Raw genomic sequence first — 23976 nt, 5'->3', positions numbered from 1 at the left:
GATTAGCTGTGCTACTAACAACTTCCTTCATCATTAAAGGATGAAGTAAAACCCAGTAATTAATTAGCTGAATGGGCACACTGCTCTTAATTACAGTCTGCACAGTTGCACTAGAAACTCGCTGAAGGTGCCACATCCACATGCACACTCGTGGTCTGAAAGTCTGCTGGCTTACATTTTGACCCAAAATGCAGCAGATGTAACTTCATGGCATCAAGAGTTTCCTAAGCATGCAAGAACATTCCCAATGCTTTAAAGCACACACATCAAATTAAGTGGGACTTTTATTTTTTCTTAGAAGGACAATCAGAAGAGCTCCATTTTACAATCATTACTTCAGCAAATGGTTTTTGCTTAGTTCACCACTATCTCTTGATTCATCTTGATTCATCAGCATTCGCATCCAAATGGTTCAAGCATTGAGGTATTTTGCATGGTGCTTGATGTGGTCGTTAATAAATGAAGCGATGAAAAAATAGCTGTGATCATAACCCTAGAAAAGAACAACAACAAAGATATCAGCAGAGAACATGCAGCTTGTGATAAAGCAATCATGCTGAGCTCTCTTAAAGGAAATGTAACGACTCTCCTGGTTTTATCCATTTTAAGAAATACCTGGAATGTATATGAAAATGGCAACGGATACGTAACAGGCTAAGTATAGATGAGCACGAGGAAGCTAAACAGACAAAGTCCTTCAACCTGCCCAGATCTGGGCCTGTAAACCAGAAATGGGTAACAGCAAGGGTCAGCTGCAGTGAGATGCCATCTGAGAGAACCGTTGCCCTCATGGGCAGTGTTCTGGTAAAACACAGGGGCATTAAGGAGAACACAGCTCAGGTCTGAGTTACTGCTCCATCACTTGCTGAAATGTCACCCTCTGGCCCACGCCCCTTCGGCAGCACTAACTCTATCTTCAGGTGCAAGGTGTATGATAAACCAGAGGGGACAATCCTTCACCCTCCACAACTGGGCTCCTCACTGGGTCTGGGTGGAAGTTGCCAGTGCCTTACAAAGACTCCAGTGCTCTCAGGACAGCCTTGTGCTGGGTCACTTCACTACAGGTAAGAGTGATCCTTGCACCTGCATCTTTGCATGAATCTAGGATGTCAAGCAGTTCTGCCCCTTCCCCAATTTACACAAACACATACAAACCAAATCAAAGTTTTATGGTAAACACAAAACCCACAGCACAGATAAGGGATGCAGCAGAAGGCCATCTGTCACTCTGGCTGTACAGTGACTGAGATACTCATTAAAAATGATTAATGCTTTGTCTTCAGCCGAGCACCGGCAGCCCGAGTCTCCCGTGCAGGGATCAGCCTGTCCAAGCTGGAAGTACGACGGCACCTAGTGGTGAAGTGCGCCTGAATCAGGCCAGTGATGCACACCGTGATGGCCCATGCGACTGGAAAGTGTCACTTCTCACCCTCTTCCTCAGGTGGCCAGGGACAGACCCACATGAAAAGCATGCCTGCCCCCTTACAGACACTCCCTTCACTGCCTGCTGTATAGAACCAAAAATCACAAACAAGAATCCAACCACCAAGGACTGCAGAAGCAACTTGCCTGCTGCAGTCTGAAGACCACTGGGATTTTCCGCTCTGTGCAGGCAGCAATGAAGTTATCCGGCAGTAACTGGCCCGCGGACAGGAACTGGTCCTCTTTGCCTTGGTCAATCAAGATGTCGAGGCCAGAGCCCGAGTAGGACTTCACAAGCTGAGTAGCATCATATGCCTGCAGAAATAAAAGAGAAATGACAGTCAGTTTGAACATTTGTACAACTGGTGTCAGTTTGTTGAGTGCAGGAAAAGAATGGCACAGAGAGAGTCCTGGGCAGCGTTGATTAGGACACTAAGTTGCACTTTGGAAGAACGAAAAACCAGGGAAATTCCAGGCAACTGAAAAGTAACACCCATTGCTTTAAAAAGCGCAAATGTACAAGTTTGACCAAACAGCACATCCAGCCCAGGGCTGAATTCCTACAGAGTGGAAGAACAGCAATATAGTCAGTACTAATTCACACTCTTGTGCAGAAACTAGATCCTGCTGAAGAAACTTGGTGTCTTGGTGTAATTATTCTAAAAGTCAAAAGACCAGTGTAACACAACTACGCTCATGGGAAGGCACTTAACCTGAAGATTACCAGGATCATCTGACCGAAAAAATTTGGTTTGACTGAAAAACAAAAATTAAAAACGCTTAAAATACATGAATCAAAAAGTAATTGTGATGGGGAGCATGCTACCCATGGGGTCCTGTGCTTATTACATGCTCAAAATAAATAACTCCTTTAGAAAGACAGCGAAGTGTTTAAGGCTGTGGAGAAGACCAATCACTAATGGACAGCAAAATCCAAGGTCCTACACCAAGGCACCAGAGCCATCATCCTTCCAGGATGCCACCAGATCCAGAAATTACACTACAATGGAAATGGGAGCTTGGGCTCAGCCCAGCATTGTGGCCACGGTATCAAATTATCCTGAACATATTTACATGACAATTTTAAGCTAAAAACCTCTGAGAGATAGGAGGTTGTACATCTGTGGCAAAGGCAGATCCAAGTTTGTTCCTGATGATTGCTGTTGATCTATTGGACGAGGTTTGCAGAAACACTCCAAAACAAGGGGACAGAAATGCTCCAAAAGAGGGGTTTTGTTGTTTTGTTTTGTTTCACAACAAATCCATTACATTAAGTCTAAGCAAGTTTAACTGGTGGTTTCTAAGTACACAAACTACTCTATTAACAATTAGAAAAGCAGAGAAGACTCTCCAATCCTGTAAAGTTTTAATCAGACCTGGAAGTTTTCCTAAGACATACTTTAATCCAGTTTACAAGGGAATGAACTGCAACTTGTGCTTATTTACAAGGAAATCTGAGTGCATGGTCACAACAACCCCTTCTAACTTAAACATTGCACTGTATTTCTGCAATTAAGTTGAGATTAAAAATACCGAAGGGCTGCCCAAATAATGTAGCAACCATGCAGACAAATATTTCTGTATCTTAGCTATTCATATAGAACTATGGATAGCTCAAAATTAAGGCTCTAGAGCTAAAACCTAACTTTGTCTAGTTTAATGCTGTTCTGCAGGATACCAATTTCCAGGTATCCAATGGGCTCCTCTTGGAGGCCTCCCACAGGCTGCCCCTGCAAGATGTCATGAGGCTCATCAGTCTGAACAGTTTGCAGCAGTGTCTCTCTTCAGGCTGCTACAAAAATACACTGGTCATAATTGATGTCAGCCTAGACTTTCAAATCTTCATAAAACAGAGAGGAATGTAGCTGATTCGATGAGAGACCTATATCTCATTACATTTTCATAAGCACCATAAAGCAACAGCAAGTCACTCCTGCCAGAAACAAACAATGCTTTTCTGTGCTTAGGGGTGTGGTAAAACAACAGTACTAGCTCATGGGCACTCCAGAGGTTTTTCCCAGGCTCCTGCTGTGATGTATTTACAGATCATTCATTCATCTGTCATTAAAGAAATGCAGCTGCAACACATACCTCCCATTTGCTTGCATCTGGTCCCAGATATCCACCAAGGGCTTTCTTCCCCCACTGACACTGAATTGGGTTGCAGATAGGAGCAAATGCTGACACAGACTGTTCAGAAAGACAGCAGAAAAAAACCAAAACTAGGTAACAATGAACTGCAGCAAATGAAACTGTATATACATTTAATGCCCTCAAAGAACACAGTATTATGTTGTCTTCCATCACATCTACAGAAATCTATACAGGCACTAGTATACCTCATATAAGCAATACTTCATCTTACTTTGTACTTCCCAGGATTCTTTAGAGCAAGAATAAGAGCTCCATGACCTCCCATGGAATGCCCAAAAATAGACATCCGTTCAGGGTCAGTTGGAAAATTGGCATTTATTAGTTTAGGCAGCTGTAAAGGAAACAAAAGCATAATAAAAATGTTAAAGCAACTTGAGTATGTTTAAGAAAAAAAGCACACAACTAACCAACTTTTAATGCTACTGAAACCAAAGGCACATCTCTGGTTCTAGCCTGATTTTCGTGATCGTGACCTGAAAGCAACTTGAGGGGGAAGGTGAAATCAAACGGAAAAAGTTCAGCCGATAATAAGTAACTCAAAGTATCTCCACAGAAATCTCCCATAACCTTGTAACACAAGATGTGGGAATTTCCTATGACTGAGCCACATCCCTTTATCACCTAGCAACACCAGGAGAACCCAGCAGCAAAGTTACCTCATCCTTTACGTAGGAATACATCCTGTAGTTTGTTTTCCAAGGATCTTCAGTGGCATCCACATAAAAACCAGCACCAGTGCCAAAATCCCAGCTTTCATCTTCTCCTTCAATATTGCATCCACCTAGCATGAAAAAAATCTTTCCTTTACTCCATGTTCAGAATTTGAGAACCTGCCATACAAATCAGACCCGGGACACAAGTTTCTCAATCACATCTCTACCCCTACAACTATAAGACAATTCAGATTTTAATTCATGTTTAAAAGTGTTATTTCAACATGTTCAAAATGACATGTAATACCTACAGATACATTCAATTCCTAAATAGTGTCAGTATCTGTTCATAAATAAATATAGCATATGCATGTCTCCTAAATTAGTTCTGTAAAGCTTTGTCCAGTGTACCCAGGAACTTAATCAAAAAGCTGGCACTTGCTAATTGGTGCTACCAGCTTATTTCAGTCATTAGACCTCATCCTACCAAGTACAAGAAACCGTGGGAGAAACAGAAGAACATTTCCTTTTCCGCAGAATGACAGAGCCATGTATCACCAAACGGTGTGTCCAAGCCAATTTATGTGCTTTAAATAATGGCTGCTACACCTCCCCTTTTAAGATTCTCCATAAGAATAATTCACTGTTCCTATAATTTCACAAGTCTATACCTCTACCTCTTCTGCAATTCATTTCATTGCTCCCACCTATAATTTCCATGAAACTTAAATAATTTCTTCTTTGAGTAACTGCAGGATTGTATCCTCTTTCCTGAGGCTACACTTTCAAACTAAATTTGCAGACGTGTTCTTGAAAGTCAGTACATCCCATCCAGTCCTCCCTTTGATTAGTCTGTGAATTACCAGCCTGGTTTGCAGAACAGAATGTGACATTTCAAGGTATATCTGACAGGAGTATTTTGGAGAAAGAGAGGCCATTATTTCCTAGTTTCTGCAATCCAAAATTACATGGGCTTTTATCTCTGTCAGATCACACTGCAAACCCAGGTGTAACTCAACAGTCCCTCAGAATTTGTGCTGAGATGGCTGCCACCCTCCTACACTGTGAAATCAGATTTGTACAAGGGTCAAAGTTGATTTTGCTCCAGTGACATGCCCTTGAACACTGAGTGATTCTGGAACTTAACAGTCCAGCAATCACAGGGACTGGGGGTGCTTGAACAACATGTTGGATGTAAAAAGTCTATCTTCAGTACCTTGGAGATGGACAAGAACTCAAAGTCCTTGGCATAGTGCTCATTATGCTAAGAATAAAACTTTCAGGAAGCCTTGAAAAAAAGAAATTTGAAAAGGAATCTACATAATACTGCTCAGTATACCTGTCTGGAAAAACAAACCCCTTCAAAGCAGGAAAAGTAAAGTCTACCAAGGCCTGACAGAGGGTCTGTAATGACAAGTATTTAATGATTTCATGCAGTCTGTCCCATCCAGATACATCTCCTGGCTCCTAGATGGTAATTCTCATGCACTACACAATTAAAATGCATATGTAAGCATTTTCACTACTTCTCAGCTCATTATTATATTTGAATTGCTTTTCACTTGTTTCTCCAGACATGGGTCAAACAGACTCAAGAACATCTGGGGTCTCTGAGCTAAAATTTAAGAGTATGATATGAAGCTCATACCAAAACTCATTTAAATAGTAGAGCAATCCTTATCAGTTACTAGGCTAAAAGGCAAGAGAGAAGCTGCCACGAGGGACTTAAAAGAAAATGGACAAAACAATGACCTATGCAAAGGCAGTTATAAATTGATAAAGACAATTTACACAGATACTACCAAAAACAAGTTCCAGTACAACTACCCAAAATGAATAATGCAAAGTTTAGTTGCCCATCTCTAATCTGCAGCAAAAAGCAACAACAAAGTGTGAAGTTTATTCATCCACAAGTTTTGCTCTTCTGTCCCTCTTCTTCATTAGAAACATCTATTTACATTCTTTGACCTGGCACAACTTCAAAACCCAGATGTAAAAAATACTTTATGGAAAGAACACTGCTTCTTTCCCATATTGCCTGTAGTCAGACGTAACTCACTAAAGCTTGGGAAGTATTAGAAGGCTGATACTTTTGTTTACAGCACTCATGAGCCTGTGGCAGAATCCAATACAAAACATAAAGGACTGAATCCCCAGTATATCCAATAGTTGCAGATTCACCTCTTCAGATTTCCCATACCATAAGCTCAGCCTTATACAAATAAGGCTGAGTTTATATAAAATAATGTATACAAATAATATAATAATAGACATCATTTAAAAATTCCATTCATCAGCAGTCTATTGTAACTGCGGGGGAGAAGGGTTTCTAGTTTGCTTTTCAAGTACTGTAATCTTTTGAAGGCATTTATTTAATTTGCTTTAGAAGACAGAATACAATTAAGAGCAAGCATTGCATCTTTGTGTGGCAACAGTTCTGAAGGTTCTACAGGGCCTCAGCAAGGCACACAATATGTCAGCAAGAATTCTAATAACAGACATTTCTTGTTTCACTTTTCTTCCTTCTCCTTGTCTGTGCTGAAATCTAGAGCCCCTTTGTTCTAGTTTTAGTGCCACAACAGTAAGAGTTTCAAATGTCAAACCCTCGCTACCATGTTACTAAGAACACACACAATGTAATCTAGTGAACAATGCAAGATGCAGAGGTGAGGTCAAATTCTGACTCAGGTGGGAAACACACTTTTCAGCACACTGCAGCAGCCCATTCTCTGAGGGCACAGAGTGCACTCCAGTGTAGTGACTGTTACCATGTCTCCTGTTGAACTTACGTGGGCTGGTGTCCGGGGCCACTACAATAAGGCCGTGCTCAGCTGCCGCTTGTTGAAACGCAGCTTTCGTTATAAAATTCTGTTCTGTGCAGGTCAGCCCTAGGGAAACAAAAATATCCTTGGTCACCCATTACTCATGCCATACTGGTTTCTTTTTGATAGAAAAGGTTTTGAAAAACAGGGACTCCTATCTCCATAAATATGGAAAATGTTTTCATTAGGCTCAACAATATTAAACAATCCACAGAAACGCAGTTGCACTGTCCCATGTAGTCACACTAACACGTGATCCAAACCAGACCCATGTGCACCCGGCTTTCCCTCAAGCACCTACTCCTGCAGTGCATGGTGCCTTCAGGTACTGTGCATTTAAACCCACTGACCACAGGCATTTGCTAAGGCTGACACTGGTAACTTCTGACACCTAATCCTGCAAATACATTTTTCTTCGCACTGTCATCTCAGTTGTTTGCATTACACAATCACACATGTGGCCTGACAAATTCTACATACTTCACACAGGACAAAGGGCCCATGAGCACTCTGGCTCCAAAACTCACAGCACTACATGCCTTTTGTACAGCAGCAGGGCCAAATAAGGCCCAATTACAAATAAATTACATTTCACATTAATATTTCAATTTTTCTTCACTATGCAATTTGAGAAGAGTTAATGATTCTAGTTTTCTCTGAGGACAAGTTGCCAGTAACCTAATTTGACTGATATATTGCCTAAGACAATACAGTTTACACTCAGTAAAATAAATGTGTTGCATGGCTTAGAGCTCTTCAGACAATTTTGATGTTCCTAACTTCAAGTACAAATATTTTTACCCAGACCACTGTCATGACACAATCAGGCCCCCCAGCTATTTTGTGAAATGAATATATACAAGGACACACAAAAGTTTGGTCTCTAACTTGTATATATAAGTCTCAATAAAGCAACTCCTTGAATTACAGAACAGAGTTTCTGCTTTTTATTTTGAATTTAAAAAAAAAATTAATTAATTTTTGATGAGACAATTTCACTCCTGCTGCACAAGCCTCTTCAGCCCCTGGCTCTTTCTGATCCCACAGGTTTACTTCACACTAGACATGCTTGTGCTATGGCAGCACCTCTCTTTTCAAATTCACCAGTTGCTTCCTGCAAAGCTGTACTTGGAATAAAGTAGAACCCACAGGACAAATGTGCTGCCTTCCATGGGCTCTTTTCACATCCCCACTCTGTTAGCCGAAGCAGTTTTTAAAAAGAAAGGAAAGCAGAAGGTCTCCCAAAGAGAAGGCCTTACAGGAGAACCTTTATATATACACTTTGGAACAAAAGGTATGACCATTTCAGAACAAAAGGGTAGAACACTTTGAACACTGAGCATTTTAGAACACAATCTGGCAGGCTGCTTCCCAAGCAGCATCCTTATTTATCACAGTACACTCAAACCAAGTGTGCTTTCCAGAAAAGGAGTTTCTGTAGAATCCAAGAGCTGCCACTGCTGTACCTCCACATTAAGTTTTCAGTAACTGTAGTGCAGTAGTTTAAAAATGTTTATGATTGTATTTTTTAAGAAACTAAAGCTCATGTTACTTACCCGAGAGCCAATATAGCACAGGACACTTCCCAGTTTCTGCTTTTGGAGGCAAGTAGATTCCAAATTTCATTTTGCATTTCAGCTCTGCACTGTATTAATAAAATAATTTTTGTTATCACCACTACTTAATTAACAAGGTCACTAACACTAAAAAAAGGAATCAGTGGATCAGGGCATTTCATACAAAGGGAGATCTGGTCAGTGAACTGTAACAACTAAGTTAAAGGAAAGGAAAAATCAATTTTTAAACTCAGCGTCAGACTCTAGATTTGGCAACAGCTAACTTTTCAACCTTGCAATGAATATACTTAAAACAGAGACTTACAAATAAGCCACATTTTCACACTGCTGCTAACTGAGAACAGGTTGAAAATCGAATTTTGAATCCCAGCACAATTTAGCTTGAGCTTTGGCTATCAAATTGCAAAGTAATTTCTACTGAAGAACACATCCACATGACTTGCACAACATAAAACGCACAGCATGTGTCAGAAAGGGAGGTTTTCAGTCTACAAAGTCTACAGACCAATTAGTTGCTCAATTAATACTAAAGCCTAAAACTATCAATAAACTCTTATCTAAGCACAACTGATGATTTTATTTTTATTTGGATCAATTTTTTTTTTTTTTAAAGCTTGGTTTTTTTGTACACCTTCATCAAACAAGAATTTATTCACTGAGTCACTGGTCACAACTCTTTTCCAGAGTGCACAGAAGTAAGAAATCCAGTAGTGAGTGGAACTTTGCACACACAGCGGTTCTCTGTGCTGCCAACAGGACAACCCAAAGTAATGAAGTTTAATTTTCAAAGGTAAAAATACTAGCTTCCAACCTCAGCTCTGCAGCACTAAGTATACCAGATTACGTTAAACATTAACAAAAACTCAAGAGCACAGCCAAAGCATCAGTAGACATTATCCCTGACTGAAATATGGATATTAGTGAGAGCATGCTCTTTTTCCTGCAGACTGAAAGCAATGACAGCAATGGATTCACTGCCCCAAGCTAAACAGTGGTGTTTACCTGTCATGTTCAAACACCTTCTGGAAACCTTCAAAGCATTTGTTGCTGGAAACCTGTTTCAGTGCCATGATTTTAACTGAGGAAAACAAAAACAAAAACAAAAAAAATACAAACAAACAAAAAACACCAAAAACCCCACAAAGTTAAATTTGAAAATAAAACAATCCTGGTCTTAGAATTTTTGAGAACAGAAGAGCTGAATACAACCTGCAGTATCTTTGCTTAATGTTATTGTTTCTCAGAAGAATTTCCTACACCTGCTTTCTGATCTTTCACTAACTTTCTATTCCCCCACAAAAAAAGGGGGCAGGGGAGGCTGAACTCTTTCGAGCAGAATGGGCAAAACTTACCTGCTTTTCTACAGACCCACATCTCCAATGACCTTTACCTCAGCACTGACTGTGTAATTGCTCTTTGGCTACCAAACAAGCATTCCCACGTGCTGTGGTTAGCCTGGAGCAGCTCTTTGTGCCAAGCTGCTACCTCCACAATTACCATGCATGAGAAAAAAACTGTCCCACCTTTTCCTCTCTTGTGTGTGACAGTATCCAGCCACTAACTACCAAAATACTGAGCCTTATTCTCATCTTTGATGGAAGTTAATTACAACATTCTAACAGTCTTCGGGACAGCAGGAACAGAGGAGCAGAAGGTTTATTTCCACGGCAAGCAGTATGAAAAATACAAAGGAGAGCCATGGGAGTTTTAGAAGAGCTGGCAGCACAAGTGTGCTAAGGGAACTCTGGAAGACTGACACAAAAGTGGACGCTGTCAGCTTGGACAGGGGCAGTAAGGCCAAGCAGGCAGCTGAAAGCTGAACAGACTGCAGGGTCACAGAATCACAAAATATTCTGAGTCGGAAGGGACGCCCAAGAGTCAACAACTCCTGGTTCTGCACAGGACTATTCCCAAGAGTCATACCAGGTGCCTGGGAGCATTGTGGAAACGCCTCTTGAGCTCTGCCAGGCTGGTGCTGTGACCACTTCCCTGGGGAGCCTGCTCCAGTGCCTTAACCCTCTGGGTGAAGAACCTTTTCCTGATATCCAGCCTAAACCTCCCCTAACACAACTTCAGGCCATTCCCTCGGGTTCTGTCACCGGCACACAAGAAAATCCGGAGGGGAACCCAGGTAACATCGGAGCAGGTAACAGACACCAAAACGAAAACGCTGAATCCCTCACACCTGCGCGCTCCTACAGGGAGCAGGAAGACTCCCGCACCCGGAGAGCGCTGGGGTGCCCAGCGCTGCCTCCCGCGGGGCCGAGGGCGGCCGGCCCACCAACAAGGCCCCGGCCGGGCTCGGGGCGCCCCTTTCCACACGGCCGCTCCCGCCCGCTGCGCCACAGCGCTCTCCCGTGCCTCATTTCCACCCTCCCCTGCGGTCGGGCCTGCACGGTCCAGCCGCCGCCGCCATCACCTCCCGCGCTCCCGGCCCGTTCCCGCTGCCTTACCGCGGCGGAGCGGCGGGAAGGGGCGGCCCCCGCGCGGAGGCGGCTCCTCCTCCCGGCCCGGGCACCGCCCCCGCCCGCCATGGCGCTGCCGGGCCCGGCCTCCGCCCCGGGACAGCTGCGGCCGCTTCCGCCGCCGCCGCGGGGCTGCCGGACGTCAAGTGTGTAAATATTGTCTTCAAAAAAAGTCGCTCCTAAAGGAGATTTAATCCGTGAAACAGCAGCGAGCGAGCTCTAATTGATGGCCAGGTGCTAGAAAGACGAGTTGCATGTTGGTAAAATTGTCTTGTTAAATTTTATGCCTTGACACGTTTCAGTCGGCTCAGACCTAGGGAGAGGTTAGCAAGGCTTGGGGACAGGGATGTGCTGCTGATAGTGGGCACAAAGAAGGCAGAATTCATGGGCCACAAGGACATTTGGCAGAACTCCTAGGACAAGGAGGAAAACTCATTAACTGTGCTGAAATCAGCTCTAATTGGGTAGAAGATAATTCTAATGGGGAGATCGTGACCATCAACTTGCAACCCACTGACTCAAGAAACCCACCAGAGATTCCGTAATAGTGAATATTCAAAGCAGTGTTTCTGTTTGTGTCATGGTCCCTTGGCTGCTTCAAGGGGGAAAAAAGTTGCTGAAGTGGCCTGAGCTGGGACCACTGCATTGTTGCATTCCAAATGTTTTATTTTCTCTCGGGATTTCAGAGTTCTTCATAGCAGGTGCCACCAGACAAACTGCTGATTTTATAGTGAATCCAAATTCTAGTGTAGGTATTTTGCATCTCACCTGCAAGGTCGGTAAGTAATGAAGATACTCGGCAGTACTTCTATCTTATTCATAACCCAAATTATCCCACTTTGTGCTGCGCTTTTCTTGTTTATTTCTTTATTTAGTAATTTGCAGTTAAACATGCCTATCAGTTGTCAAAAAATGTCCTCAGCAAAGTTCCCTCCTACTTTTTAGTCTTGTACCATATACTGCATTGGCAGTAACTATTCTTGCCTGTAACATTTGTAGTCTTGACTTTTCCACTTCCTTTTTTATTTTTGATCCCTAATTCTAGCAATGGACAGTACTGACAATTTTGTCTCCCCGTTATTTTCTGTTCTTCCCCAGTAGATCCATGTGAACCACAGCTGCTGCACCTCAGACCTCAGCCTTGCATCCTGACTTCCAGAGCAGCTTTCCTATCCTGCCTCTGTACTTGGATGTGGTTGGTACAAAGAGTCTGTCTCTGAGCTGTTTAAACCTCCTCATCTCAACTTTTCTTTTTCAAGCTGTATTTAAGTTGCCATCAATCAAATTAAATTATGTTTCTTCACTACTCAGATACTCTTCAGGTTGTTCCTTCCATCTTTTATATGTGCACTTTGTAGCTCCCTAAATGTCTCTCGCTAGCAAGATAATACCCACTTAGTTATTTGAACTGAACTGTAGCCAGTCTGTTTTCTCTCATATATACAGACAGTTGTTGTTACACACATCTCATATTCCCTGGTATCTGCAATTGTTTTTATCTTTTTATCTATAGTCAGTATGAAATCTGCCTAACTCTGTCAGTGATACTCATAAGATTTTGATGTGTTTGTGCTCTTCCTATGCAAGTTCATTAGGTAACCTCTGCCCAATTTATTCCCATTTGAAAGCGATATATTCAGAAGGATTCACCTGAGAGCCTGCTGATGAGTTTGCCTGGCCTGCCCACACCTCCATGTCAGGATGCATGCATTATTTTCATGTCTTTTCAGTCAAAAATGACTGAACATAAATGCATAGGTAAATTACGTGGGGTCTGTGTCTCAGCCCTTCAGAGAGCTGTGGGCTCAGAGCTGGCACACCAGGATAGTGTTAAGAACAGTGTTAAGGCAGAGGGAGCCAAGCTGGTGTAGTCTCTTCTGTGCGGTGGTATAGATCTTTCTAGCATCTTTGGTTGTGCACATTTGTTTAACCTTAATTCCATTGCTGTATCCTTTCAGACAGCGTCTGCAGTTCTCACCTGCGAATTCATTTTGTTTGCATTCTGCCTATCATATCAGATTCTCTGAAAAATACCAGATGTGAAACAGGCTTCCTTTCCTTCATCATTAAAAGGCTACTCATGTGGTACAGCAGAGCAACCAGTAGAAATGGGGAAATTAAAAGAAAAGAATGACAGACACTCACTTTGGAAAATCTTTTGGCTTATGTACTCTTGCTTTATGTATTACTTTATACATAAATACATATGTATTACTTTACTTTATTCCAGTACAGCACATACTGTTCCAACAGACTTTCTCTATGTTCCCCCTACACAGACAGTGCTTTCTACCATCTTACCACTGATCTCTTCCAGTGCTGAGATGTGATTTCACGTCAGCTACCTAGAATTTCTCTTATGATCAGTAAGAAAGTCTTTGCGTTCTGTCAGAAAGGTTTTTGCCTTTTCACCATCTTTTCTGTACCCGGGGAAACATTAGCTTCAGCACTCTCAAACACATTTTCTGTAAAGCTTCCAGCAAGAAGCTTCCACACTCTAGCCAAACAACCTGTATGTCTTAAGCTTATGGCACCAAATTTTTCCTTTTCCATTTTCTTTGCAGTAAATACTGTCCTTCCCCCTGCCATGCATCTGGGTACACACTTTTCTAATGTTTTAATACTTTTTAGGGCAGTCTGAATTAAGAGTGGTGGTTACTAACTTCCTCCTGCCTGCTTTTCAATCATTTTTTCTCAACTTTTTGTATGTGATCTCATAATCACTTTGGTTATTCAGAGCTCTGAATTCACACTTCCCTGTTGACTTTGCCAAGAGATTATTTGTATGCTGTTCTTTTCTGAAAAGAACTCCAGTGCTCTTTATGGGAATTGATTATAATCAAGTCTTTTAGAATTCTAATGTGATATTTATCTAAATTATCTTAAACTATCTTATGCCATGCTATCAGTCATTTTCAAGAAACATATATGCTGGCAACATTATGGTCCCTCAGTATATTTCATGCTGGCTGTATTGACAAAACCTGTTTCAAGTCTTTAGCTTTTCAAGGCAGAAAGTTTGCACAGGGAAAGGGAGATTTTCCTACACAACTGTATTGTTATTGATTGTCTTTATTATTTCCCCTTCCTTCTACATCCATCTATCTTACCTTTTAGTCCTAGATGAAAGTTAGATCTGAGTTTCTTTTCTTTTCTTTCTTTCTTTCTTTCTTTCTTTCTTTCTTTCACCCTCACTTTCTTTATCTGTGTACACTGAGGGCTTTTTTTCTGCTTTGCTCTATTTCTTGATTTCATTATTTCCTTTCTGTTCATTTATGAGTCATCTGAGTCCCTAGGTCTTTTAGGGACACAGCATTGTCCTTTGGTCTTGCTTGCACTGTAATCCCAGTTACATAGCTCCCCTGGCTCCTCCTTCACTTGGCTTTATCTTGGATTGATGCTCCTGCAGCACTGCACTGGGAGTCAGGAATGGCCTCAATAGCTCTGAGCTGCTATGAGGCTGAGCATGTTCATAAATCCTCTTTGCAGAGAGGCTGTGGAAAATGTATACACAGAAGATTTGCAGTTGCAGAAACAAGTCATTTGTGATAAGGAAATAGAAGAAGTAATGTGTTTTTGAAGAATTCTTTGTCCCTGGAGCAGTTAAAGCACTTACAACTTTTCCAAGGGAAAAAATACCCAATCATGCTTCTTTTATTACAGTAATGTAAGAAATATTAGTAATATTTTCTTATCACTTCAGAAAAATGGAAAATTAGGCACATTACAACTGATATTAAATCCAGTGAGGAATATGCTCCTGATAATTCTGACAGAAAGTATCTTCCTCTTAATGTGTTATAATTAAAAATGAAGAAGTTTTGTTTTTTCATAGTAAGTTAATTGCACATATTTGTATTATGTCTTTTTTTTTTCCTATTTCTTTCTAGTACAGATTAATTTTGAAGCTATGAAGAGTCTGCTTGTTTGGGAAATTTTTCCACATGCAGTTTTAAATTTCTCATGTATTTACTGAGCCCTTGAGGCTGGTATTTTGAATTCAGATATTCAAGTGAACTTTGATGTATAATTGCAGCTAAGGAAAAACATTGGCTGACAGGAATGTAATAGTAAAGATCTGATTTACCAAATGCCAAAGGACAAATTTAAATTCAATTTAAGCCAATAAATAATACAGTTGAACATAAGGGCTTGTCTTATTAATGGGAGCTGCAAGGAGAGGTGGAGGCATAAATGCCATTTGTTTAGGCTTGTGGTTATCTTTCCAAGGGAGACAGGCTTTTCTTTAGGTCTTATGGAATAAGTTAAGATCAGCAACACCAACTGGCATGCCTTGATCCCTACATGAGCCTTGAAGTAATACAAGTACAGTAGACTTTCTTTCTTGGCCGTGGTGGACAGTTCAGGCCACAGAATTGAAGTAATTTATCAAAATGAGGGTCGAAGTAGCAGAAGAAACTTTCGTGTGTATCAAAAATTCTTCCTGTAAGGATTATTTAAATCTGTTCTCTATAATGAGGTAAGACGCATGCAAAATTACAATAAAAGATTACTTTAAAGAGCATGGCTTTTAGAAAAGCTGAGGAAAAGGCAGTATTTTATTGCTATCAAAGATGAGTATGGTAACATGCCTACATGGGTTTTGGAACAACTGGCATGATCCCCAGCAGAAAGAATATTTTTTCAATTATATACAAGACTCTTAGAGGAAGTGCAGGCAATGAAAGGGTCAGAAGATTCCAAACATCATTTAAGATGAAAAAGTAAAAGTAGATGCTTATATTGCCCAAAGACAATTGGCAAAGAAACTTGATTGATCTGAATTTTAAGAAAAGTTTAGTCTTCTGAAAGTTTAAAAAAGTAATAAACCTTGAAGGCAACAAGTTTTCAGTCATTAATATAGGGGTTATTTAGTTATAATTTGTGTCTAAAAGTGCCTAAATTAGTGTCTAGAAGATCAAGAAAAATAAGGGCGGGTCAGCCTTACCACCACTGCCGGGAAAGTGATGGGACAGATCCTCCTAGGAGCCATTTCCAGGTATACAAAGAGCAAGAAGGTGGGTAGGAAGAGCCGAGATGGATTTACTGAGAGCACAGCACACCTGGCCAGTCTAATTACCTTCTGAAGAGAATTATGCTTCAACAGACAAAGCAGGAGCAGTGAAGGTTGTATACATTAGCAAGAGCTTTGAAGGAGCTGCTAAGAGGCTCCCTGTCTTCTTTAACAAGACTGGAGAAGTATGAGCTCAATCAGTGGATAACAGGGTGGGTGGAAAATTGGCTTCATTGCTGGGTTCAGGGAGTATTGATCAGCAGTTCAGAATCCAGCTGTCAGGGTGACACCCCTCCGGGATCGATATGAGGGACAGGACTGTTTAATGTCTTTATTAGTGACCTGGGTGATGAGATGGAGTGCAGTCTGAGAAATGTAGGTGAGAAAAAAACAGTTTATATTACTCCCTGCAGTAACAAAAATAAAGAGAGAAGGATAACAGATCTTTGGGAAGAGACTTCAGTTCAGAAAGATATTCTGGAGTTCTGGAACAAAAAATCTAAGTTGCAGAAAGGAAGGGACTATTGGTAATATAGGTCACTATTGATAATACAGCTCATTGACAAAAAGGAAAGAGCTTATTGCTACTGACAATGACCAGGTCCACAGTGCAAAGCACTGTTGAAAACCTATTGAAGCAAACCTTCTCACTTGAAGGGTTCACTGTCTACAAGACAGGAAGAGGGGAAAAATAATTTCTGCACTTCTCATGTGAATAACAGAAATGTTGACTTCCAGAGTGCAGCCATGATGATTATGCTGCTGTGGAATCTTCATCCTTTATTTTATGCATAGTTATAGGCAGAAATTCCAAATATTTTGGTGGAGTAACTGTTGGACTAGTCTGCTTCTGAATCCTGAGATTTTCTGCCTTTGTTTGACCCTGAATAGTTCCACCTCTTTCAAAAAATTTCTGAAGTAAGGTATCCTGCCTTGGATGAATTTTCAGGTCCTGTGTGCTGCTTCCCAAATGGCTGTCATTTTTTTTCTTGTGGGAAGTATCAAAGAGGAATTTTAGGATAATCTGTCTCTCTGGGTCTTTCAGGGTCTCACAACTGCTGTACTTCATCTCAGGAAGTGCCTTTATAAAACTCCTTTTGATCCATATTTTTGCTGGTTCTACAAACCTGAAGTAAGTAAACCTGACTCATTTCAAACACATAAATCTCAATTGCAATAACTGTGCATTGCTAGAATTTTTTTTTCATGGGTCAATAAGAACTGCCGATTTCCAGATATGCTTTTGAAATCTGTTTCATCAGCACTGGAAAGCAGAGGTTTACAAGAAGGGGACCTGGGGACCTTCATCCATGTCTTTTGAGTTTCGGGTTCTGTTCCTAGCTTACTGAGTGGCTTCTTTTGCAGATTTTATCTCAGTGTTCCTCAGTTGCCCATCAGCAAATAAGTCCCCAGCAACAGTTGTCTCTTCCTGAAAACAGTTGTAAGAATAGATAAAAGTGAATGTAGTCTGGCAGTGACTGCAGTAATCTATTTAACATGCTTCTTTCCTCATTTTTATCCTTAGGTGTAGATCTGTAAGGTGAAACCTCAGTTAATATGTCACAGTATGTTCCTCTTTCATCAGCCCCTGGCTTCTTGGGCAGATCAGAAGATGGCACAGTTCAATCTATTTACCTTCTCCCAGGGGGTTGTTCCTCAAAAGATCCATTCAGCAAAGAAGCTCGTTTCCTTCAATGCTCTCCAATGTGACTGTTAATAGTCCCCTTACAGAGGGAAAAATATTCCCTACACCTATCCCCAGGCTTAGCCTTAGCCCCATAGGCCCCAAATATTTAGTTTTGAAAAGCAAAGTGATGTGGCCACATTGTATCTGCTGCTAGTTGGGAATGGAGATATCTTATACTTGTGGGATTTGAAGACTGGGATTTTCTTCAGCAGACAATTCCAAAAGGTAATTCTTTCCACTTGCTTAAAATACTAATTTGAGGCTGCTTCTTTTTCTCTATTGCCTCTAGGAGCTGGCTCGACTGGCTTTGGCCTGAACATTTAACTAGGAGCCACCAGCAGTTCCCAGTCTAAATGACTCCATGAAAAAATAAGTTTTTCAGCTTGCATACTTTTTGCTTTTTCTGCAAAGAGACGTGGATCATCTTTGTCATTTCAGATTATTCAGCAGCAGAGACTTTACAAAACAAGCATGTTGTAAATTTGCTTGGAAGCTCAGAAACCATCATTTTAACTACTGATTTCTTTGCTTCTAGTTCCTGCGGCAGTAGTGTGGTTGCAGGAATATAATTTTTACTGCTGGCTTCCTGAGGGCTGTGAAATGTTTAAGGTTTCTGAGACTCTCAATCTCTCCTACTGCCACAGAACCCTTACCATGTAAGAGGGAGAATAAAAGTGGACTCACAAAGTGCTAATATTTGTATTGTCAGTGAATTGTGACCTAAGAATTTGCAAATAAACTCTGTGAGATTTTTTTATGTCAATTGCAAATGCACTTGCAGAAATATTTATGGAAGAGCAGGTGTTCTTCATGGTGACAACTGATGATAATGACAGGATACTGTCTCAACTTCTGGGGTGTTTTGAGCCTTTCATAAGGGACTATGTTGATGCACATGCAGTGCTGTCTCCCTTCAGAGAATACAGAGAACTTAGTGTCTTCTTTTCCAAACATCCTTGCTTTTATATTTTGAAGTGCCATATTGATAAACTAAATGTATTGTCTTTCAACAATCAGTGCAAGTTATGTAGAAATAGGTAAATCTGGCAGGGATTTTTCCAAAGAACATAAAAAATTATGATATGCTGGAGCCTATGTACAGAGGTCTAGTAGTACTGAGGTAAAGTTGAGTGGATTTGCAACTCAGGGATCTTATCTGGTACGTTTCACCATACCACCATATGTGGTATGTCACATATTTGCAGCTAAAACAATCGGATTCCCTATGTCTGATAGCTTCTGAAAAATACAGCTTTGTATGCTTTTTTCTACACATTAGATGAAATGATGAAATCTTAAGATTAGAGCAAGGGTTTGAAGGGATCACTTATTAACAGCTGTATTACTTTGATATGCATTGGCGCTGCAAACAAGAACTTGTATGCTGTAAGATCAGTTGGAGGAATAAATTTATTTTGGTTTTAAGACAGGGAAAATGAAATCCGTTAAAATCCACTTGGGGTTCTTATTTCAATGCTCTTTGTAAAAGAAAATAGCGACAATAGATGGCACTGTGGTTCTGTGACCCGGGGGTTGTTTCTGTCTCTGTAGCCGTGCAGCGCTGTTTGTGCTGCTCTGGCTGCGGGGCTGACCCAGACTGGACACCAGGTGCCCACCAAACTCCCACTCCTCTCCTCAGCCAGGCAGGAAACAAAAGGAAAAGTTCCTGGGTCGAGATAAGGGGAAGAAGAGATCACTTACCAATTACTGTCATGGGCAAAACAGACTTGACTTAGGAAAGTCAAGGTTAGGAAAATTAGTTTAATTTATTGCCAATCAAATCAGAGTAGTCTCATGAGATATAAAAGCTAAATCTTAAAACAGCTTCACCCCTCCACCCCTCTCCCTTCTTCCTGGGCTTAACTTCACTCCTGATTTTCTCTGCCTCTTGCCCCAATGGCATGGGGATGGGGAATGGGAGCTCTGGTCAGTCATTACACATAGTTTCTGCTGTTCCTTCCTCCTCAGGGAGAGAACTCCTCACACGTTTCTCTCGTTCCAGCTTGAACTCTCTCCCTCTGGGGACAGTCCCAACATGCATCCTTCCCTCAGGCTGCGGTTCTTCATGAGCTGCTCCATTGTGGGTCCCAAGTCCTGCCAGCAAACCTGCTCCGGAGGGGCTCCTCTCTCCACTGACTTCCCACAGATGCTGCCAAGAGCCTGCTCCAGCACGGGCTTCCCACGGGGTCACAGCCTCCTTTGGCATTCACCTGCTCCAGCGTGGACTTCTCCACGGGTTGCAGGGGCATACATGCTCCCCTATGGACCTCCCTGGGTTGCAGGGGCACAGCTGCCACCCCATGGTCTGCACTAGGGGCTGCCGGGGAATCTCTGCTCCAGCGCCCGGAGCACCTCCTGCCCCTCCTTCTCCACTGATCTTGGTGTCTGCAAAGTTGTTCCTCTCACATACTCTCGCTCCTCTCTGGCTGCAATGGTGCAGCTTTTCCCCACTTCTTAAATCTATTATCCCGTTGGCACCATAGTGGCAGCTGCTGGGCTTGGCCTTGGCCAGAGGTTCGTCCATCCTGGAGCTGGCTGGCATTGGGTCTGTCAGATATGGGCGAAACTTCTGGAAGCATCTCACAGAACCTGCTCCTGTAGCTTCCTCACTTTTGAAACCTCACCATGCAAACCAATACATCTTATTAATTTTAATATTTTAGATCTACTTCTTAGTGAAATTAATTTAATTGGCTTTCTACTGTTGCAAATACACTGTTTCTGAGACCAAAAATTATTAAGCTCTATGTACTTACCCAGAGAGTACCTCTTCAGTAGAACGATGGCTGTCCTTTGAAAAAGAGAATGATTACAATGGCTCATTTTGGACCAGTTTACTGAGATAGTTAGATTCTGCAATGTGCTCTTTCTTTTTGTCCAGCAAAATATTTAAAATTACTTTAGCCTTTAGCAGACATTGTACTGAATATTTATGGGAGAAATAAAACCAAACCAAATTAGCTGTTTAAGACAAACCTCCAGTTTATAAAACAACTGATGGCTTTTGAATATTTTAATCTGCTTTACTAGCAGTGCGATCAGACAGAACAGTAGAGCATTGAAACACCATTTTACATTAACATTACAAAATACAGCAAATTTTTTTCTCTATGTATTTACATAAGCAAACATATAGGTATTCAAAATAGAATGCATCTCACTGTCTGGCAGTAATTACATAAGTACAGTGCATGGTTGACTGGATGGGATAGATACATAGGAATTTTTTACCCTGAAGTGTAAAAAGGATGCACACCAGCTTAGAAGGTACATGGTGAGCTTCATGTCTTTGGACATTTTTCGGATGCAGTCTTAACAGTAATAAAATGTCAATCTACTTGAAAAATTGATGCTGAAAAGCTTTTTCAGATGAAGTGGTTTTTTTCTATGCTGATATGACAGACTGACTCAGCATGCTTTTCCTGTGAAGTAGGGGAAGGAGGCCCTAACCTCTGAATCAGTCTATATGAATTTCTTCTCTCTCCTTTTTTTTTTTAACCTGAAAAATTACAAAAAAATTCATTCCAGTCTGATGCTTAATGAAAACACGTTTTTTTTCAAGATGGAAATGTTGCTCTGAAGCTGGTCATATTAAAACCATGGTATTCATTTCAAGCATGGGCCAAATGCTGTAAATCCTAGTTTAAAACAGCTGAACTTTGTCATCTGTCTGCAGTATAATGAGCGCATTAATTTCTGTCTACTGATGAACAACCTCTAGCAGATTTGGCATGGTGACTAGAACAAATTCATATCCTGACTCTATCACCCTCACTAAGGCAAACTGCACAAAAATCAATTAATATTTTGATGCAGGGTGGCAGAATCAGGCCTTTCTAAGCTGTCAAAAATGTCCATAAAGAGCGAGAGATATTGGTCTTTATCTGCTGTGCATTCTTGGCCTTGAGAGGCTTCTTAAGCAAAAGCTGCTGATCACTCAATAAAACCATCTCTCTGAGTGCTCCAGAATCAAAATGTCAGGCATCAGTTTTCCCGGCTTCTAAGCAAAAACTAAGTGTTATGTTCTCTCCAGCTGTCAATTAATGAAATGCCGTCAAGTCTCTTATGTCCAAAACATAGGTTTTATTTTAATAAGCTGGGAAAAAAAGATCGTTCAGAGTCATCTTGTAATGAAACTTCAAGCCAGTTGTTGAAACCTGCTGTGACTGTAGCGAAACATTCCCTGTCAATATTTGCAACCTGAGCAATTTGACACTGTGAACGAGGAACAGAAGGTGAAATGAAAGAGAAACAGAGGGCTGATCTGCTCTGCCACATGGGCAAAATGCAACGGTAAGTGGAGAGCATAAGCACTGTATGTGAAATGTTCAGTGACAGTTTATCAGCTGAGAGCTGGTGAAGGAGACTTCAGAGCCGCAACTGGATCCTTAGGGGATTTGGGAGGGAACTGAGCTCCAGAGAAGTGCTGGGTGCCAAATGCATAATACAGGATGCAGGTGGGCTCTGCTCCCCAGCACAAATGGGCGGTAAGACCCAAGCTCTCTGTCCCACCTACTTCTTTCTTTTGCAGGGCCAGAGAAACTTGCATCAGGTCAGGCATAAATGGTAAAAAATGTGGTGATTCCCTCCACTGGTGGAAGCCTCTCTGTTTCCTTTCCCCTCACATGCAGGTTTAGAGACCTTCAGTCCCCGTCAATATTCATCATATGAAGGCAGTCTGGTTTGATGGCAGATCTAGAGCCTCAGACCTCTTCTCACAAAATACTTTTGCTTTTATTACTGCCTGCTTATTCCCTGAGATACCTGTTTCCAAGGGCAAATCCTCAAAACCATCACCCCCTTTGTGGAGACATCTGGCCTGTGCGATACAAGATGGGCATTGTCCTTAGTTCAAAGTTCCAGATTTAGGGTCAATATCAAACTTGACAGGAAAGAGTGGAAAGTCACTGCTCCCACCTACTACTATGGTAGTCCTCGTACTCAGCTCATTTAGGAGATTCCCCCTGGTATCCCTTCATTGCCAGTGTGACACGCCTCACACAGTGCTGTGTAGGAACAGGAAGTGTGCATAGGGAGGTAGGAGCAGCGAGTTCATTTTTGCTTCTGTTGAAGCTGTTCAGTTTGACTGTGGTGATCAAATGTACCCAGAGACAGAGAGGGCATATAAAGCACCTGGTGAGCACAGCATTTATCCTACTTGATTTATCAGTTCATCCTAAGTGACCTGTTTTGGGGTGAAGACTATGAATATCTGTGAGGTGATAGATGACATTCATGGCATCATCACTGTGAGTGGGGCTAGAGCATGACACTTTGTCCCATACATGGCGTCTGAGGTCTGTGGGGTGAGTCAGTGTCAAGTGCATGCAGAGCTTCTGTGTGGCCAGTGCACAGTGGCTCCTACCTATCCCATGTCAGAGGAAAGGGCTCATAAAACTAGCAGATTTAGTTATACAATATATATGACAATAAATCAGTGTCTTGGATTTGACTTTCAGTCAAACACCCAGCCAATTTTTAAGTCCTTGTCTGTCACAGATCAGTATCTTAAGCTAAAGACCTTCTCTTCCAAAGACTCCCACCTGGTAAGCTAGAATAAGGTTCAGTTCCTCTCTGTCTCCTTCTTTGACATAGTGCAAATTTAATTGCTCTGTAAAAACTGAACAACTTCAATAGAAGGATGCATGAAGGCATTGGAGTTTTGCTTCTGCACGGGCACAGTTTTTTTCCAGAGAAACTGGAATATATTCTGGTTCTGATGAGATTATGGCTGCAAAATTCATGGAATTAATTAAATGACTGGATTTAAGATTTGCATGTGAATGCAGCATTTATATTTTTTCTCTTCAGCAAAGTCCTACTGGCCTCAGTGACATGGGCTATGATGTCTGAAAGAAAAGTTTCATGACTAGCCATGTATCTTATGTTCTTTATGCAATGTTTGCTGCCCTTGGATCTCTGCAGGTGAAATGCAGTGTTGTTTACAGGTCCTGTTATTTTTCAAGTGAGCCCCATTTGCCCATACATATTTCATTAAGGCTGAGTCCTAGTAGTGCAATCTTCTGACCATTCCTGAGCAATCTGCCTTAACAGCAATACACTGAAACAACAGAAAACAATTTTTAGCAACTAACAGTTTTCTAATAAGTCTGGCTTTACAAGCCCTAAACCAAAACCAGAACATTCTGAAAAATGGCCTTTTTTAACAAAAGAAAAATTAT

General features: G+C 41.4%; 1 protein-coding gene and 1 long non-coding RNA gene across 3 annotated transcripts; one reads left to right on the top strand and one right to left on the bottom strand.

Moving 5' to 3' along the window:
* Window positions 1–266: 266 nt before the first annotated feature.
* On the bottom strand, window positions 267–11125 carry ESD (esterase D). 2 transcript variants are annotated; one of them, XM_066176176.1, is made up of 9 exons: window positions 11082–11125; window positions 9631–9706; window positions 8608–8696; window positions 7019–7117; window positions 4233–4357; window positions 3788–3907; window positions 3514–3612; window positions 1570–1737; window positions 267–493 (listed from the first exon to the last, which is right to left on the bottom strand). In XM_066176176.1, the coding sequence occupies exons 2-9, from the start codon at window positions 9696–9698 to the stop codon at window positions 413–415; spliced, it is 849 nt and encodes a 282-aa protein (XP_066032273.1). In that variant the 5' UTR covers window positions 9699–9706; window positions 11082–11125; the 3' UTR covers window positions 267–412. The 2 variants fall into 2 exon arrangements, with proteins under 2 accessions (XP_066032273.1, XP_066032274.1); XM_066176177.1 differs by lacking the exon at window positions 11082–11125 and adding an exon at window positions 11048–11063.
* A 162-nt stretch (window positions 11126–11287) lies between these two features.
* LOC136285950 (uncharacterized) lies at window positions 11288–18596 on the top strand. Its single transcript, XR_010719610.1, has 4 exons — window positions 11288–11872; window positions 12192–12288; window positions 17153–17239; window positions 18084–18596. It is a non-coding gene; the product is annotated as an uncharacterized lncRNA (long non-coding RNA).
* The last annotated feature ends 5380 nt before the right edge of the window (window positions 18597–23976 follow it).

The sequence above is a fragment of the Chamaea fasciata genome, unplaced genomic scaffold, assembly GCF_029207755.1.
Source record: "Chamaea fasciata isolate MVZ Bird 193981 ecotype frontalis unplaced genomic scaffold, bChaFas1.0.hap1 SCAF_2, whole genome shotgun sequence".
NCBI classification, from domain to species: Eukaryota; Metazoa; Chordata; class Aves; order Passeriformes; family Sylviidae; genus Chamaea; species Chamaea fasciata.
This window is presented reverse-complemented; position numbering and strand designations above follow the sequence as displayed.